Raw genomic sequence first — 15,372 nt, 5'->3', positions numbered from 1 at the left:
CTCCACATGTACTGTGCACAGGTGATAGCTGTGGAAAAGCAGCCAAATATTAATCCCTGGAAGGTAATGAGATCGTGCAGCTGAATGCAAGATGCAGGATTTAAGCAGATCTTTCTGAACGTAGCCGTTGTCTCCTCGGCTTTTTTCCTCTGAATATCTATAGGCTCAGGGTCAAAAGGATGCAAGAAGAGGAGCCGAGGTACGTAGAGAGATTGAATTTCTATCTGTGTGAATGTGTGAGGGTGGAATATTAAAGCTTGGTGTTCCTCCGTGAGGTCACGGTATCTAATGTGAGTACATTTACTGCACAGACTGGGAAAATCATTCCACATGTAACATACAGTTACTCCTCTAATGAGTCAAAACACAAAAGGAAACGATGATAATGAGCCAGGTGTCGACCAGCTGAAAGCCTTGAATCAGATACACCAAGCAGCGTTCTTTCATAAGAGATAAACTTTATTTATTTCTCAGAGTTCTGTATTTATTTCTATACATCTTCACACAGCTCACATCGTTTTGGTTTTACAGAGAATGTGTCGTGTGTATCATAATGCAAAAACGATCCCCTCCGGAGCAAAGAGTAAACACAATAACAAAAAGGCTGATATATTAAATTTAGACTCAAAGCATGAGGTAACAATTCACAGTAAAAATCCTTCAAGTTTTTCTTAACCTTTTAAGTACTTTTAAGAAACCTGCAGTATTTCATTTCATATTCATAAAAGTTTCTGGAAACCGTAATAAAAAACTTAAAGAAAACAAAAAAGCAAAAAGCGCTTTGACAAATCTTCACCTCAAGTCCTGAATCCTCTCCCCATCATTAATATTATAAGACATATGAACAGAGTGAGAAGAGGTGCGTTTGGTTTGCATGCCCCCTGCGCTAAAAGAATTGGTAGTGGGGGACGGGGTAGGCTGGCACTTTCATGACAGGCAACAGAAGCATTCTCTTGGGCAAACCTGGAGGAGAGACACGAGAAGAGCACAGCTGTGCGTGAGTCCGGGGCAACAGACAACCAACAAGCACGCGTTCCCATGCTCAGCACAGCACACGCTACGCTACGCGGGCCGCTCCGCTCCGAGCCGCACAGACAGGGCCCAGCGTGAGAACAGGCAGCGAGTCAGCTATCCATCAGCGGGTCAAAGCAGGAAAGAGAGTCGGAGCTGAAGGCTCGTTTTAGTTTATTACAACTTGGTGACAGTTTCACTTATACTTTCAAAGCTTCCATTAGGCCCAACTTGTAATAAACAGAAAGCTCAAGCTCTGTGTTTCCTTATACAAAGGTGTGTGTCAGTACAGTCACCAAGAAACCCTAAAGCAACAGGCATCAGAGCAGTGGAAAAGCAGCAAACGGGGTGAAAGCTTTGAAGTCACACAAATAAAGGAACAGTACGCAAAGTTTCTCTCACCTCTGAGTGTACAACAGGCTCCAGTGAGGCCAAACTTGATATTCATGTTATATTACCTCTTATTTTAGCAAAAGCCAGCCAGCATGTTCTCATTTTAACTGTAAAAACTCCTGGAGCAAAACACCAAAACCAACACAATGTTCTGAACCGAATGAGTCTGGTTTTCAGGTGTTTTTACTTTCATGGGTTTTTAACTCTTAGCACAAATCCTACAAATGTGTGGGACAAAACCAAAGCATCCCCAAAATGACCGGAGCTCTGAGAAACAGGAACTGAGGTGTGCTTATGTTGAGGGATCTCAGGGGGGAACTAAATGTCTGCCTGGGGCCCCAGACCCGGTTTCCTCTAGCACATAGGACCCATTCAAACTCACACACTCTGCTACACAAGCCTGAGTCTGTGGACCTGTTTTAACCTGTATACCAAGGTCCAGTGCAGAGTTAAAATGGGGTAAAGACGATCATTCTTCTCATCATATGCACAAACACCATCTGCTGTAGGACTTGACGCTGGCAGCTTTGTAACGACTGAGTCGTGGTAAAACCAGAACAGACGAGGGTGTAAGAGGCAACAAGCAGATCAAGAAGCCAGTGGTGTGTGCACAATTAGCCAAAGCACAGACAGATTTGCTTGAGGCACGAGAAGAGATCCAAACAAAAAGCTGTTTAATAATGGTTGAAAATGAATGCCAAACCCCAAAACCTGGATTAGAAAAGGATCAAGTTGCATTTGGGGAAAAAGGGGAAGAAATCAGGGCTAAATTGCAGAGAAGAATCAGGTTAAGGATGCTGCAAGCTGCAGAGGAATGAATCACGCTGCCCTTAGGGCTCTGCAGTTTGCAGATAGGTTAAACGGAGAGGGGTTGAAAGAAAGAAGGAAGGTTATGGAGGACGGGAGGAAGGCGACGTGATGGGGAGTGGACAGGAAAACAAACAAGGGGCACATACCGTATGCAGGAGCAGCTGCTGCAGCGGGGCTGTAGCCGTACGGGGTCCCGAAGCCTGTGGGCAGGAAGGTTACGGGATAGAAATCAATCGCACCCTCGTTCATGTCCAGGCGGCATTTTTATCACTAATCTTATTTGGGAGCTGTGGGTCGTGGGGTGGGAGCGGGAGCACGTACCCGGTGTGACGTATCCAGGCGCTGCCGCGCTGATGAAGGCTCCTCGCGCCAGCGCTGCTCTTCCTCGTCCTCGGGCGACCTGAGCTGCTACCGCTGAGGCGGCCGCTGCCGCCGCCAGAGCTCCTTTAGTCTGAGAACAGACGCAGAGTTAGGCCCAGACACGACCACACGTGGGTGAACATTTGGACCGGGGCGCATTTAAATAGCACCATGTGATCAGATCAGGACGGGACCTTACTTGAGGCAGGATCTTCTTTTTCTTGTTCGCAGCTGCGTTGGGCCCAGAGAAGAGTTTCTCCAGAGCAGCTAACGCAGCGCTGGCCTTCGCCACCTTCTTGTTGGGACCTGCCCCGCGAAACTTCTGCCCATCGACCTCCACCTGACAGACGCAAACAAAAGGCATCAAATATTAATCCAGACGGGTTTTATGATTGGAGCCGTGCGATCATTTTTTATTAATCATCCTGATCTGAAGTTTTATGTTGCAGCTTTGCATAGGTGATTGATAAATAAATAAAAGGACGCAATTGTGTTGCCCAAACCAGGAGGCGACCCGCCAGCGAGCCTGGTTGAACAGGACAACTTGTTTAGTGTTGGCCTGCTGTGGAGCAGGCCGGCTAATCAGTCAGCAGAGCGATGGAGCAGCCAGGCCTGAAGGAGGACAACGCACCCCGCAGAGACCAGGCCCGGTCCAGGAGCCGAGCTGGCTGATTACCTCAAAGGGCCGCTGGGCGTGTGTGTGCATAGCTAATGAGCGCGCATACATGTGTGTATTTAGCGTGTGCACTGCATGAAGCCCCACCTCCATCACGAAGCGCTTGTCGTGGCTGCCTCCGCTCTCAGAGATGAGCTCGTATTTAAGGCCTCGCCTCTTCTCGTTCAACTCCATGACAGGATTCTTCCCGCTCGCCGTCAGTATGGGACCCTGAGTTCGCACCTGGGGAGTGAGCGCACGACTGTCATCTTCTATTCCTTCATGAGAAAAGCGTGTGTGTTTAGGGAAGGTTACACACCTCCAGTGTGTTGGAACTTTCTGAGGAGTGTGTTGGGTTATTGCTAGTGTGTGAGGACGTCTCGCTCTTCCCCTCCCCGTCTGATTTCTCGTCCGAACTCATAGGGTCCAGGTCTGAGTCAAAACCAGTGGGGTAGCCCATCGCCTGGAGAACCTAGAGGCGGGGGTGAGAGTTATTTTGCAGGATGCAGTCGTCTGCATTGTCAGGTAATAAGGCAGACGATGGGCTTAGAAAGCATCATGAGTGAAAACCTCGCCAAGGTAATTTTACATTTTTGCCAGTGTGAAGGTGTGAATGGGACGGCGTGTAATAGATGAAACTGCGAGAGAGGATCAAAAGGTGAGCACATGAGAGAAAAGGAGTGAGGAAAGAAAAGCGGGAGAAAGAGCCTTTTATGGGAATGTAGCGAGTAGCGGATTATCCCAGCTCTGTGCTCTGGAGAGCCTCTTTGTTCACAACCACTCTGGGATTACATGGATTTGCCCACCTCCATCCTCCATCACACATACACACATACAGCGGAAGGCGTCAAGAGACACACATGTAAATATAGAAGTCGGAATGCTGCTGTGACTCTAAGTAGCCAAAGATGAATCTTCTTTGTTTTCTGTCTTTCATCCTGTCTTTAATGCATAGAAGGCTTGATTTGCCTTCTTACCTTCACAGCGACGTGGAGCTTGGCCGTCTTCTTGGAAGACCCGGATGCCTCGTAAACGCTCCCATCCAGATCCACGGACATGGTGAAGACTGGAGCGTGAACCGGGCCCGACTGGGACAGCAGGCGATACTGCAGCCCCGGCCGGATCTGGTTCAGCCGCATCAGGGCGTTCATTGGCTGGTTGGAGTCTATGGCTTTGCTGTCGAGGACTGAAACGAGGAGAGAGGACGGTTACAGCAGCAGGCGGAGCAGAACAGACGCCATTAAATGAGGCTTTTTGGTTGTTGCAGTTATTCAGCTGGAATTGGACAGACTGAGCCGAACACAGAGGATGCACTGTGTGATTGATTGTATCTAGGCGTTATATACAGAGCGTGCACAATAAGTCATACATTCCACTGGCTGCAGCACCTTTGTTGGTTGTTATGGTTGACTAAAGGTGTCTATTTGTAGAGGCCAGAGGGTGCCTACATAGCTTAAGACCAGGTGAGGTTTCTGAGTGAAGCCTCAACATTTCTACTTTTTCTTTCAATCACTTTCTTGATCTTTGTTTCCAATTAAAGTCCCTCCCTGCCTCTGTTAGTTGTTCGTCTTCCCCCTTGTAGGAAGAAGGACCTGAAGACGGTCGGGTGGCCGGCTAAAACGCTAGCAATCGATACTATTGAGCTGGCTCTAAGCGAAGGAAGGCAGAGACACGGGCTGAGAAAACATAGAGAAAATGAAAGGAGAAACAGGAGCTGTCTGCAGATCACAGAGTATAACTACGTCCACAAACAGAACGAAACAAAGGGAGGTATTTGTTCGTCTCTTCAGTGCATCATTACCTCTATTTTTAATATAGACTGGGTCATTGAATGCTAAAGTAAACAATGAAGCAATAATCCCTTTGTTATTTCATTCTCATACCTTTCCTTAAATTCCTTTTCATTTTCTTAATGAGGTCCTTGTCTTCCATTGCTCCCTCTTCATATGGTCTCTTTAGACCTAAGCCTTGGTTGGAGAGAGAGAGAGAACAACTAATCAGTTACCATGCACACAAGTTGTTTACGTCAACATACATAAAAGAGACTTGTGTGTGTGATAAAAAGACAGGAAGGCAGGAAATAAACCGCACATCAAAGACGCATATGAATGAATCACACATGAGGCAAACAGGACATGAGGGAGACATACATCTCCTTTCCTACATGCACCTTAATCTGGAATTGCTCCTGCAGTTTTGCATCATGATGATCATAAAACCTGAGTTCATTTTTTACAAAAGGCACTTTGGACATTTGCAAAATTATTTCATGAGATTTATGTAAAAAAACCTATTTCTGCACGAAGCAGGAACGTAGTAAAGGGACTGTTTAGTGAGATGCTTGAGAAAGGGTCAATACAACCATAACATAGCAGCAGAGCCTGACACTGTGACAGCGTGTGTGAGGAAAACAACCACCACCAACGTGTGAAAGGACTCAACAAGCCTTCAGTCTGACCCAGATACTGAGAGTGGACCTAGGTCCAGCTCAATTCCCAGCTTAGCTTTCAGACAGATTAACTGAGACACGGTGAACAGTGGTTACATACGGCCTAAAAGCCTCAACAGGAAGATAATAGGGGACAGGCAGACGCAGGCTGAGTGGCACACGGATGAAAGGCATGGATGCACAAGGCTGAGCACACAGACCAGCGGACACATACGCACCTTCTTTGTCAGTCCAGGGGTATTTCTGCGATGGTTTATTCGAGGGAAGAGGCTCCATTTCCAACACCTTGTAGATCTGCCCGAACGCCATGAGTCTGAGAGCATGCTGTGAACGGGGTAAATGCAGGACGTTAATAGGAGCGCGGCTTCTACAAAGATGGGCCCAGTCTCACTGTACAACAGCATCGGCCCATGTAAGACCTGGGATCTCCAATCTCATGTACAGTTTGGGTCTAGATAAACAATCAGCATGCTACACAGTGGCTCCGCTGATACGCGTCCATTAGGAAGGGAGAGTGTCTCGGATATTCATGAGGCTCCGTGTAGCTCATTGACAGGAACAGCTCCCTCTTTACTATCCGCTCTTGTATCTGCTCCAATACAATTATCCCCATTGACATTCCAGCCTCGTTCAGGCTGCCTTCAAAGGAAATGGACGTCGGGATTCACTAAGCCATGCGGCTCAGAGGCTGCCCTGCTCACTCAAGTGTGTGCGTGTGTGTGTGAGTGAGAGGAGGACACGGCAGCACGCGTGCACTAAAGGACTCGCGCACAAATGCTGTCCTCAGGGTGTCAGAAATGGATTTATGGCTCGCAATGGCAACAGTTTCCCACAGCCGTCATTAAAATGCGGCACCACGCGGCTCCTTCTGCAGACGATTACGGGTGCATGCAGATCCTGTGTTAGAGGTGGGGCCTCCGCCTGGTAATGAGCATGCTGCTTATTGATTCAGCTGGGCAATAACAACACTGCAGTGTGTGTGTGTGTGTGTACCTGGGCACTGTAGGTAATGGCCTCAGCCTGCTGGTCAGTCATGCTGTCCAGTGTGTTCGTTGGCTCTTTCTCACATGGGTCATGTAAACCTGGACCACCTGAGGAAAGTGACATGATGTGACACACTGGAGTCAGCAGCAGCATCTATAACCCCCAACCAGTGATCATTCCTTCTGTAACCGCTGTAGCTCAGTGTTCCCCTTATGCATGAAATCGCTGCTTAGCTACAGACGTGCGGCGTCTTCCTGTTCCGTACCTGGGAGCAGGATGCCTGAGGCCAGACACTCCATCACGCGACGCAGGGCTTCTCCTGCCCCAAGAGGTCTGTTGCAGGTGGCGATTGCTTTCTCACAGATGAGCTCTAAGGGCTGAAAGAACACACACACACAACAATAATGAAGGAACAAAGATAGAGGAAAAACAATCAAATTAAACGCACAGAAAAAAGAAGAGACATTAAACAGCTCTGTGTGTGGACTAAAACTAGCCAATATTTCATATGGTAATGTCTGATTATGTTTGACCAATTTTTCCTTAATATACTTAACAAAATAAAACACAGGGAGCTTAAGACTTTCTTCTCACTTCATAGAATTAAGGCTCAAACGGAGGAAATTGCAGCACGACTCACCCATCCCTTGAGAGGCTCCCAGACGGAGTGTCTATTGCACATGTCTCTTAGTATCCTGAGAATAATAACGCAGGACTTGAGCCCGTTCACTCGAGCCTGAGAGAGAGAGCGTGGACAGAGGAGGGAAATACAGACGGAGGCAAGGACGACAATTAAACAGAAAGACTTAGTGCATGTCTGAGCAAGCACGAGGCGCAGCCACCATGAAGTGACTGCATCCATCTGAAACCCAAGAGCAGGTTGACTAAACAAGCTATTCAGAGCATGGATACGTCAGGTTTGTCTCTGTGACACCTACAAACTAAACTTGCTGTCAGTATTTAGGTTATTCAGGAGGTAGATGGGCAAAGGTATGGGAAGGGAGTCAAGGGGAAGCATTGGCAAACTGGTATACAGAGCAGACAGGTTCACATAGTAGCCCAAAAGAAAAACAACCACTGCTTTTGTAGCCTTACGATAAATCCTTCATGCATCAGTCCAATCGGTGAAGCATGTAACATGTTTATATATACTGTATAATAATACATACGTTTACTAGCCACATGGCTTTAATTATAGGAGAATCTGTCAGCATATCAAATTACATACATTCAAATTAATGCTGATAATGTTTTTTTTCCCACACAGCTGTTCTTGATTAGTCTGAATTGAGCGGCCTATAACAGGCGCCGCGCTATTAGCCGACAGTTAGTGTAATCCCTCAGGCTGAATTGTCAGGCTACAATAAGCATTGGGCAGGAAGACAGGAAGTGAGTGGGTGCCGACCTGGAACCACTTGGCGTGTCGCAGCGCTGCCAGGGCCAACAGACATCTGTGTCTATCCAGCACCTCCCCCTCCTCCTCCTCCTCAGCCTCCACTCTGTGCGCAGCAGCACCCAACACTGCCACAAAACAATAACAACCCAATGTAGAGAACAGAAAACACACACACATCGTGTCTGAGTGTGTGTGTGTTCGAGTGTCGCTGCGTGTGTGGATGTGTGCAGACACACACACGGGGAAGCGGCGCGTGAATGCACACATGCATACACACATGCATGGATATCGTACATACAGTACAAAAGGTGCCTTTCATGCCATAAAGGTGTTCTTCTCCTTGCAGAAAGCGCTCGCGCTCTACGGTTCACCGGTCTGAGGGGAACGGCGCCGTGATCAGCGGGACACGCGTCGGCGTCTGTGGCGCACGGTCACGCAGGGATGGACCGTTCTTCACACACACGACGGTGTTCGGAAAACCGTGCGCGCCCTCGAACCGTGACTCGCCAGGTCACGTCCACGTGTCACTGGCGAGTCAGTGAAAGGCGGAGCAGCCGGAATCACAAGGGAAGAGACAGCTTTGTGGGATGGAGAGCCCCCTCACAGACAAACAGCACACAAATACCTAAGGAGTGTTTGATTTACTGTGTGTGGGCACCGTGCGGCCACATCCAGTCTCTGTGCCCAGCAAAGGTAAATCAACCTTGCCTTCATGTATTTGAAGAGGGTTTCGTTTATTTTGATCCACGCTGCACCAGGCAGGAGTCAAAATAGGAGTTGTTTCTTTTTTATTCTTCCGCAGTACTTAAGGTGCACTTGATTTCACAGGCTCATACAGCGAAATTGGCGGGGAAAAAAAAGCAATTCAGACACAGAATCAAGCGCTCCTAAAGTAAAACTGAAAAGGAACAGAGGAGTCTACGGTCGTTTGGCCCAAACACAACACGGGGAGGGGGTCAAGGCAGGGTTTAGTCAGAGCATCATTCCTGGTCAGAGAGGAGCATTCTTATACGTGTGGACGGGTGCGTTTGATTCGCGGCGCCCAACGCGCCGGGCGGCTTGCGTGGCAGCAGCCTGCACCCGCTTCGCAGCTTTTACAAAATGAGCCGGGCGACTTGAATCAAACGCAGCTGTATATGAATGGGGTCTGCTGCATAGAGCGTTCAAAAAGAAATGATTATATGCGGGAGACACAAAAACACACTAAAGGGCCTGTGGGTTTTTGGGTTTAGTTTAAAGTAGAGGATAAACATTTTCCCCCATTATGAGGTATGAAACTGGATGAGAAACACGCGAGGTGCAGCGTCTCCTACTGTGGTTCCTCCTTTGTCTAGCGTGCGTCTGCATGTGTCTTTGTGATGTACAGTATAATGGTGTATCTCTCTCAGTCTGTCAGATCTGGGACCAGCTGCATGTGGGGCCACTGTGCTACCAGTGGATTATTACCGCCTCTCCTCCTCACGCTTGTCCTCCCACTGCTCCCTCAAACGCTTCGTCTTTTATCACTGCCTCCTCCTGTGTTACTGACACCAGCATCGCCCTCGGTCTCATTTTAAAATCCTCTTTGCTATTGTATCCCCTCTAAATTACTGTCACGACTCCCCCCCTCCATCTCTCTCATATGCAATACACATTTCCTGTCAATTACAGGACTTCAGGTCACACTGTGACAGATTAAAGTGGCAGATCTAATTAACAGGCACTGTTTTATGTCTATATATTGAATCCTGCACAACAAATGAGAAGTCGTTACTTTTCCATATCACAGTTCTGACTGAAATATGACGCTCTCATGCAGAAACAGGCACAGCCTAATATGTCAAGTGTCTAATATGTAGCTGACGGAGCCCAAACCCGGAGGAAGCAGATCTTAAACGGAGGTGTTGACGTTAGATCACACCGCTGGTATGTGTGCACGTGTTAATGAGGAGAATATCAGTCTCCTGTAATGCTCCTCCAGTGTGACAGGTATCCTCGCCCATTTAAAATAATGATGTGAGCACGCGTGTCCTGCCCGCGAGCTGCTCTCAGCGGAGGGGAGGAAGGCGAGCAGCGGTCTCCATCTCGCCGTGGCACGTTGAGCGATGCGAGGCTAACCCCCCGCGCTATCTCTCATCCCTCTCTGGGACCTGAGTGCCTCGTTGGACGAGCGCCACAGGATGGATGGGCGCTTCGGTTATTGATTTCACTGGCCTTGCTTCCCTGTCTCACCTCACACAACCAATTACAACCAGTTCCTGCTACACATGAAAGTAGGAGGACGGGGGTGGAAGATGATTCTTAGGCTGAACATCGGGCACGTCCTGTGTATTTTACCTCAGGTTTGCAGTGATAATATAAAAAGTCTAGTTTGAAGGCATTGTGTCATCGTCACCGTGCTCCTACCTCGCCCCGTCTTCTCCTGTTCTTCCTCTCTCTCCTCCGCGACCTCCTCCTCTCCGTCTTCCCCATTCTCCAAGTCCTCTTCCAGCTCCTCTTCCTCCTCCTCTTCCTCCTCCTCCTCCTCGTCTTCCCTCATGGCCGGCGAAGTGAGGGTGATCTTCAGGGTGAGCTTGGGTTCTGTCGTGGCTTGTACCAAGATGGCCGCCTCGGTCAAGGAGCTGGTGACCTCGTACTTATCTTCCGTCAGTTTCTGTCATGTGTCAAACAGACGGAACTGGTCAGAGGCCAAGGTCACACCAAGAATCAGTGCAGATAGAGAAGACGCTACAGTATATCAGGATGCTATAATTGATATTAGCAGGATAAAATAATAATATGTAGAAGAAAAATTATTAGACTCGGATTCTATATTGTCTTATATTTTTCCATTTGTAAATGGGCCTTGTTGGATTTTAGTGATGCAGAAATTATTTAATATGAAAATGAAAACCAAATTAATCCTTGTATGTAATGTAATTTTTGGAAATTAATCAAGTGCATATAGTCCCATCTGTGAGGATAGAGCTGCCCCCTGGGTGCTCCTTATATTTAAAAGCTACGACTTTCATGAGGGTTGGGGTTTGTCTGCAGTAATCTACCAGGCTGAAGTATAGCTGTGACCAGCCTCAGTGACTGCGTGTGGGCTTCCCACACCGCTTATGTGAGCAGCAGGTTGCAACGGGCCCATCTACGTTTCATTTGGCTCCGATGAGAAAATCAGACTCTCCGGCCGCTGGGCCGAGACTTGATATTACCTCGGGCGCACTGACACGCTTCCTGTGTCTCCCCCCTGTCAGACCACTTACCTGCTAAAGAGAACGAGCTCAGAGGAGGCACAGGGGCAAAACGGATTCACCAACAGCTGCAACAACCTCATCAGCAGCTAGAGTTCTAAATCCTAAGTCATCAGGTTTATGTGAATGCTACTAAATAATCTACTAACAATAATGACGTTCTGCTTGATCCCGTAATAAAGATAATTAATTGCATGTGCTCTGTTTTTGCAGAGTGCAGGTACGATATTTTAACCTCTGTATGAAATAAGAAGCTTCACATCTACTGGATGACAGAACTTGTTAATGAGGAAACACAACCGCCATAGAGATGAGAGTATTAATCACACATGACTCATACATGCTAATATCCCTCTCAGCTTCTCACTTGGCAGCGTTCCTGCTCATGCTAACACTCTCCTTCAACTCGCACAACAAAGTTGCACACACAGAAGCAAGATCGAGCTCGAGCAGAAACACTCGTAACACTGAGACTCACATTCAAATTGTTCATTTGTCAGAGACGAGTGTGCAACAAAATGCTACTTAGTTGGTTTAAATGTGTGTGTGTGTGTGTGTGTGTGTGTGTGTGTGTGTGTGTGTGTGTGTGTGTGTGTGTGTGTGTGTGTGTGTGTGTGTGTGTGTGTGTGTGTGTGTGTGTGTGTGTGTGTGTGCGTGCTAACCTCTATCTGTGTGGGTAAATTGTGACAGACAGTGTCCAGCAGTGTCTGTGTGGGTTTGTCTCTGCACATCAGCACCAGCTCCAGGTCCATGTCACCTTTGATCAGGAGGCCTTTGGCCACCAGGCCGATCCTGATCACGCCACACAGCACGCCTCCACTGCTCGACTCCCTGTTTTTAAAGAAAAAAACATTTACAATTTAGATGCTTTTTTTACCTACAAAGTAAACATGCTGCAGTTTACAGCTGCAGTACCAAACCTACAGTATCATATACCACGTCTAGAGTATATTTGCCTTTGATGTAGTAAAAGGCAATAAATGGATTAAAAGAAGAAAACATTCTTTCATTATTGCCCTAATTATTAAACTACAGTGTGCAAAGTAGGATCTGACATGGTAATTGAAGTCTTCAATGGGAAGTAGAGAACCCTTAATAATAAAATTCATGAATAGCCGGCCATGAAGACTGCGCCCAGAGACTGTCAAGTGGTTAAGCTGAAAGCTGCTGCCTGGAAATGAATCCTGGTGTTTGTGCTGTCTCAGCTGCAGCAGTTTGCCTCATCTACTAAACTTTTAAGGTGAACCCTCTGTGGAACAAAATAACTTCAGTAATAAGTTCCTCTTCAAATCTATCGTTTCGTTTAAAACTCGACTATTGAGCTGTGGCTTGGCCCAGACCTTGAGTTTAGTTTAGATTCTCTGACCTATAGTCTGATTTAAAACTATTATTTATCCGACTGTAGACCTTTGAGTCGCATAGATGATATTTATAATTCATTTATTTCTAATTCCATCCCTCCATTGAATCGGCCGGCGTCTCGTGCATCGCTCCCACTCCACCTGTAGCCGTCGCCTGACTCTTCGGCCTCGTCGCCGGGCTCGTCGCCGGGGTCGTCCTCCTCTGCGGCGTCGGCCGGCTGAGCGTCCACGTGGGCGTGCACGTCGCTGCTGCTCTGATCCAGCCAGTCGGAGACGTGTTTGAGGGCCCTCTCCACGGTGGACACCAGCGTCTGAACCGCCTCCAGCTCTTGAGAGGACGGGTAGATGGTGGAGTGCTTTGCCATGACATGGCGGTCATCATTGCTGAAGGAACGAAAGGACCTCTGGAACAAAGAACAAAAACTCCAATTACATTCATTGTGTTGTGATTTTAAATGAGGACGAGTGACGGACACCGGCTGAATGACAGCTCCAGGATACCTACGACCCTCACAAGGCTGAAAGACTCATCTGCCTTTAATATCTGATGTGTTGCCTTCCTGCAGACAGGACATGCATCTCTCTTGTGGGACACAGATCAATTCTTTACATTTAATGGCACTGACCCTGACACACATGCACACACAGATGCACAAACAGTGTACGTTCAGCCAGCAGACATTAATCTGACCACCGCCCTCGTGGCCTCTCCCCTCGTCCAAATGAAATCAGACATTCTGGCCTTGGGAATTCATGTCAGCTTTCTTATTTGTTCATCTTACAATATGGGGGGGGGGTAAGAGACCAGGTGGGCTCAGACTGGACCAGCACCAACAGGAGAAAATAGAACTTCAAGATAGAGGAGCTGCTGGCAAAGATCACATAAAGCTGCTATATATTGACTCTTGCTGCTTTGACCCTTCCTCCTTCCTCCTTCTTCCTCCTTTTGACCCCTCCTTCACCCTATTACTGCCTAAATGAAACCTTCTCCATCCTCCACTTTTTCCTGCTGCATCAGCGTCTGTAGGAGATCAGTGGAACGCAAGCGCTGAAATCAGACAAGCTCAAAAATGTCCATAGACGGGAAAATGAATTTAAGCTTGATTAGTCTGGATATTGATCACGTTGAGCTGACTTTTGTCTGCTCTGGTCTTTTCCTCTCTGCCGTCATATTTTTAGAAAGACAAAGATATTGTATCTGGGAAAAACGATTACGATACAATCAGGTCGCCGTTTACATCGTCGCAAGGTAACGCGGATCTGAAGGGCGAGGTTCATTTGTAATCATTAGAGGCTATCACGCAGAGCCCGAGGCGCGTAATCCAGTTCAACACGAGGCGAAGCAGGCCTGCTTATCTCCGAGACCCACGCGTCGCTTTATTCACTACACACATCCGGGCGAAGAGAAGCACACAACAGCAACAGCAGCAGCAATGGCGTATGAACGCACAACACTGAGCGATGACCTTTTCGGAGCGATGTGGATAGTGTTGTTTGAGTGCTACAATCAATCTAGGTGAAATCCAAGGACCACCTGCACACACACACACACACACACACACACACACACACACACACACACACACACACACACACACACACACACGCATTCCTAATTGAACTAGTGACCGTCTCTTTCAACAGAGTGAGTGAGATAAGGCCATTAAGAGAATGGAAAACAAGCTCTGCAGCCTCACAGCTCAGGCATCTCAGTAAAACGTTTGATGAGATTAGACTCTTCAGTCCCATGACATGAGTGAAATAATGCATTAAGCCTTAATAATTATTACACACAGTTTGGCATTTCAGGCACTAAATGCTTTGTTGTCCACTGAAATGCTGCAGATCTATATGTATATAGACTATATGTATTAATAATTATGTCAATAAGCTTTTAGCTATACTTTCATTAAAATATGATACTTTCAAAATAAAAGCACCTCTTGTGACTATAGGTAAAAAAAACACACTGCACTCCTTCTTTACTGAGCATTTTTTCATATCCCTGATTTTTAGACCGAACAGACAAAATGTTATCTTTAGTTTAAGTGCAAGTGCTATTTAAGAAAGCAACAACTGTGCATCTGTCAGTGTGTGCATACATGCGTGTGTTTCTCCTCAGAGCGGTGCTTAACAGACCCAACAGTCGCAGGTTTTATGAGCCGTGGCTAATGGGAGCCTCTGCAGCCATAAACCACAATGTGAGCAGAGTGTCTACAGCGTGTATGCGCTTCTTGACCGTGGGGGAGTCGCTGCCAAGACACTCGGATGACAATGTAAATCAGAGCGGTTAAGACCCACCGACAGGAGCTGACCCCCCCTTGGGCCAGCATCTGCCCCGATAATATACAGACATTTATGTCTAGTGAGACATACACATTTAGTGCAGGATTCTTCTTCTACCTGCTACATCACTGTATCTGTTGATAGTATCCATAGTAATTCTGCAAGCGAGCGTTTCATTTACGCCTCCTTACGTCCTGGTTTTTGCTTCCTGAGGTCTGATGTGCCATATGCCATAATTATACACACACCTTTGACAGCGCACTGTCCTTGTCCTTGAGTCCACCCTCACTGCTACGCAACCTGGAGGTCAGCCACACAATATGCTCCTCGCTCCAAATAGTCCCAAGCGAGTGCACGGGGGACAGCAAAATAAATCACCAGTAAAGGTTAAATCAAAAGTGTTTTTTAGCTACGTCTGTAACAGCCTGCAGTGTAAATAACACAGTTTTAAG

The 15,372-nt window shown here is 47.3% G+C and overlaps 1 protein-coding gene across 3 annotated transcripts in view; it reads right to left on the bottom strand.

The window, feature by feature from the left end:
* The window catches only part of strbp (spermatid perinuclear RNA binding protein), a 50,681-nt gene that overhangs the window by 4,125 nt on the left and 31,184 nt on the right, over positions 1-15,372 (bottom strand). For 2 of the 3 annotated variants that reach the window (XM_029168954.3, XM_029168953.3), the window contains exons 4-18: positions 12,776-13,038; positions 11,936-12,104; positions 10,444-10,690; positions 8,068-8,183; positions 7,303-7,398; positions 6,928-7,039; positions 6,672-6,769; positions 5,897-6,002; positions 5,113-5,196; positions 4,207-4,415; positions 3,549-3,701; positions 3,338-3,472; positions 2,774-2,914; positions 2,536-2,665; positions 2,361-2,414 (exon numbers count right to left, since the gene is read on the bottom strand). In XM_029168954.3, coding sequence (XP_029024787.1) covers positions 2,361-2,414; positions 2,536-2,665; positions 2,774-2,914; positions 3,338-3,472; positions 3,549-3,701; positions 4,207-4,415; positions 5,113-5,196; positions 5,897-6,002; positions 6,672-6,769; positions 6,928-7,039; positions 7,303-7,398; positions 8,068-8,183; positions 10,444-10,690; positions 11,936-12,104; positions 12,776-13,038 — 2,113 coding nt within the window. Of the gene's footprint in view, positions 1-438; positions 964-2,360; positions 2,415-2,535; positions 2,666-2,773; positions 2,915-3,337; positions 3,473-3,548; positions 3,702-4,206; positions 4,416-5,112; positions 5,197-5,896; positions 6,003-6,671; positions 6,770-6,927; positions 7,040-7,302; positions 7,399-8,067; positions 8,184-10,443; positions 10,691-11,935; positions 12,105-12,775; positions 13,039-15,372 lie in introns of those variants that run through there. The other variant, XM_029168955.3, reaches the window with a different exon arrangement.

Source organism: Betta splendens, chromosome 12, assembly GCF_900634795.4.
Source record: "Betta splendens chromosome 12, fBetSpl5.4, whole genome shotgun sequence".
Classification (NCBI taxonomy): domain Eukaryota; kingdom Metazoa; phylum Chordata; class Actinopteri; order Anabantiformes; family Osphronemidae; genus Betta; species Betta splendens.
This window is presented reverse-complemented; position numbering and strand designations above follow the sequence as displayed.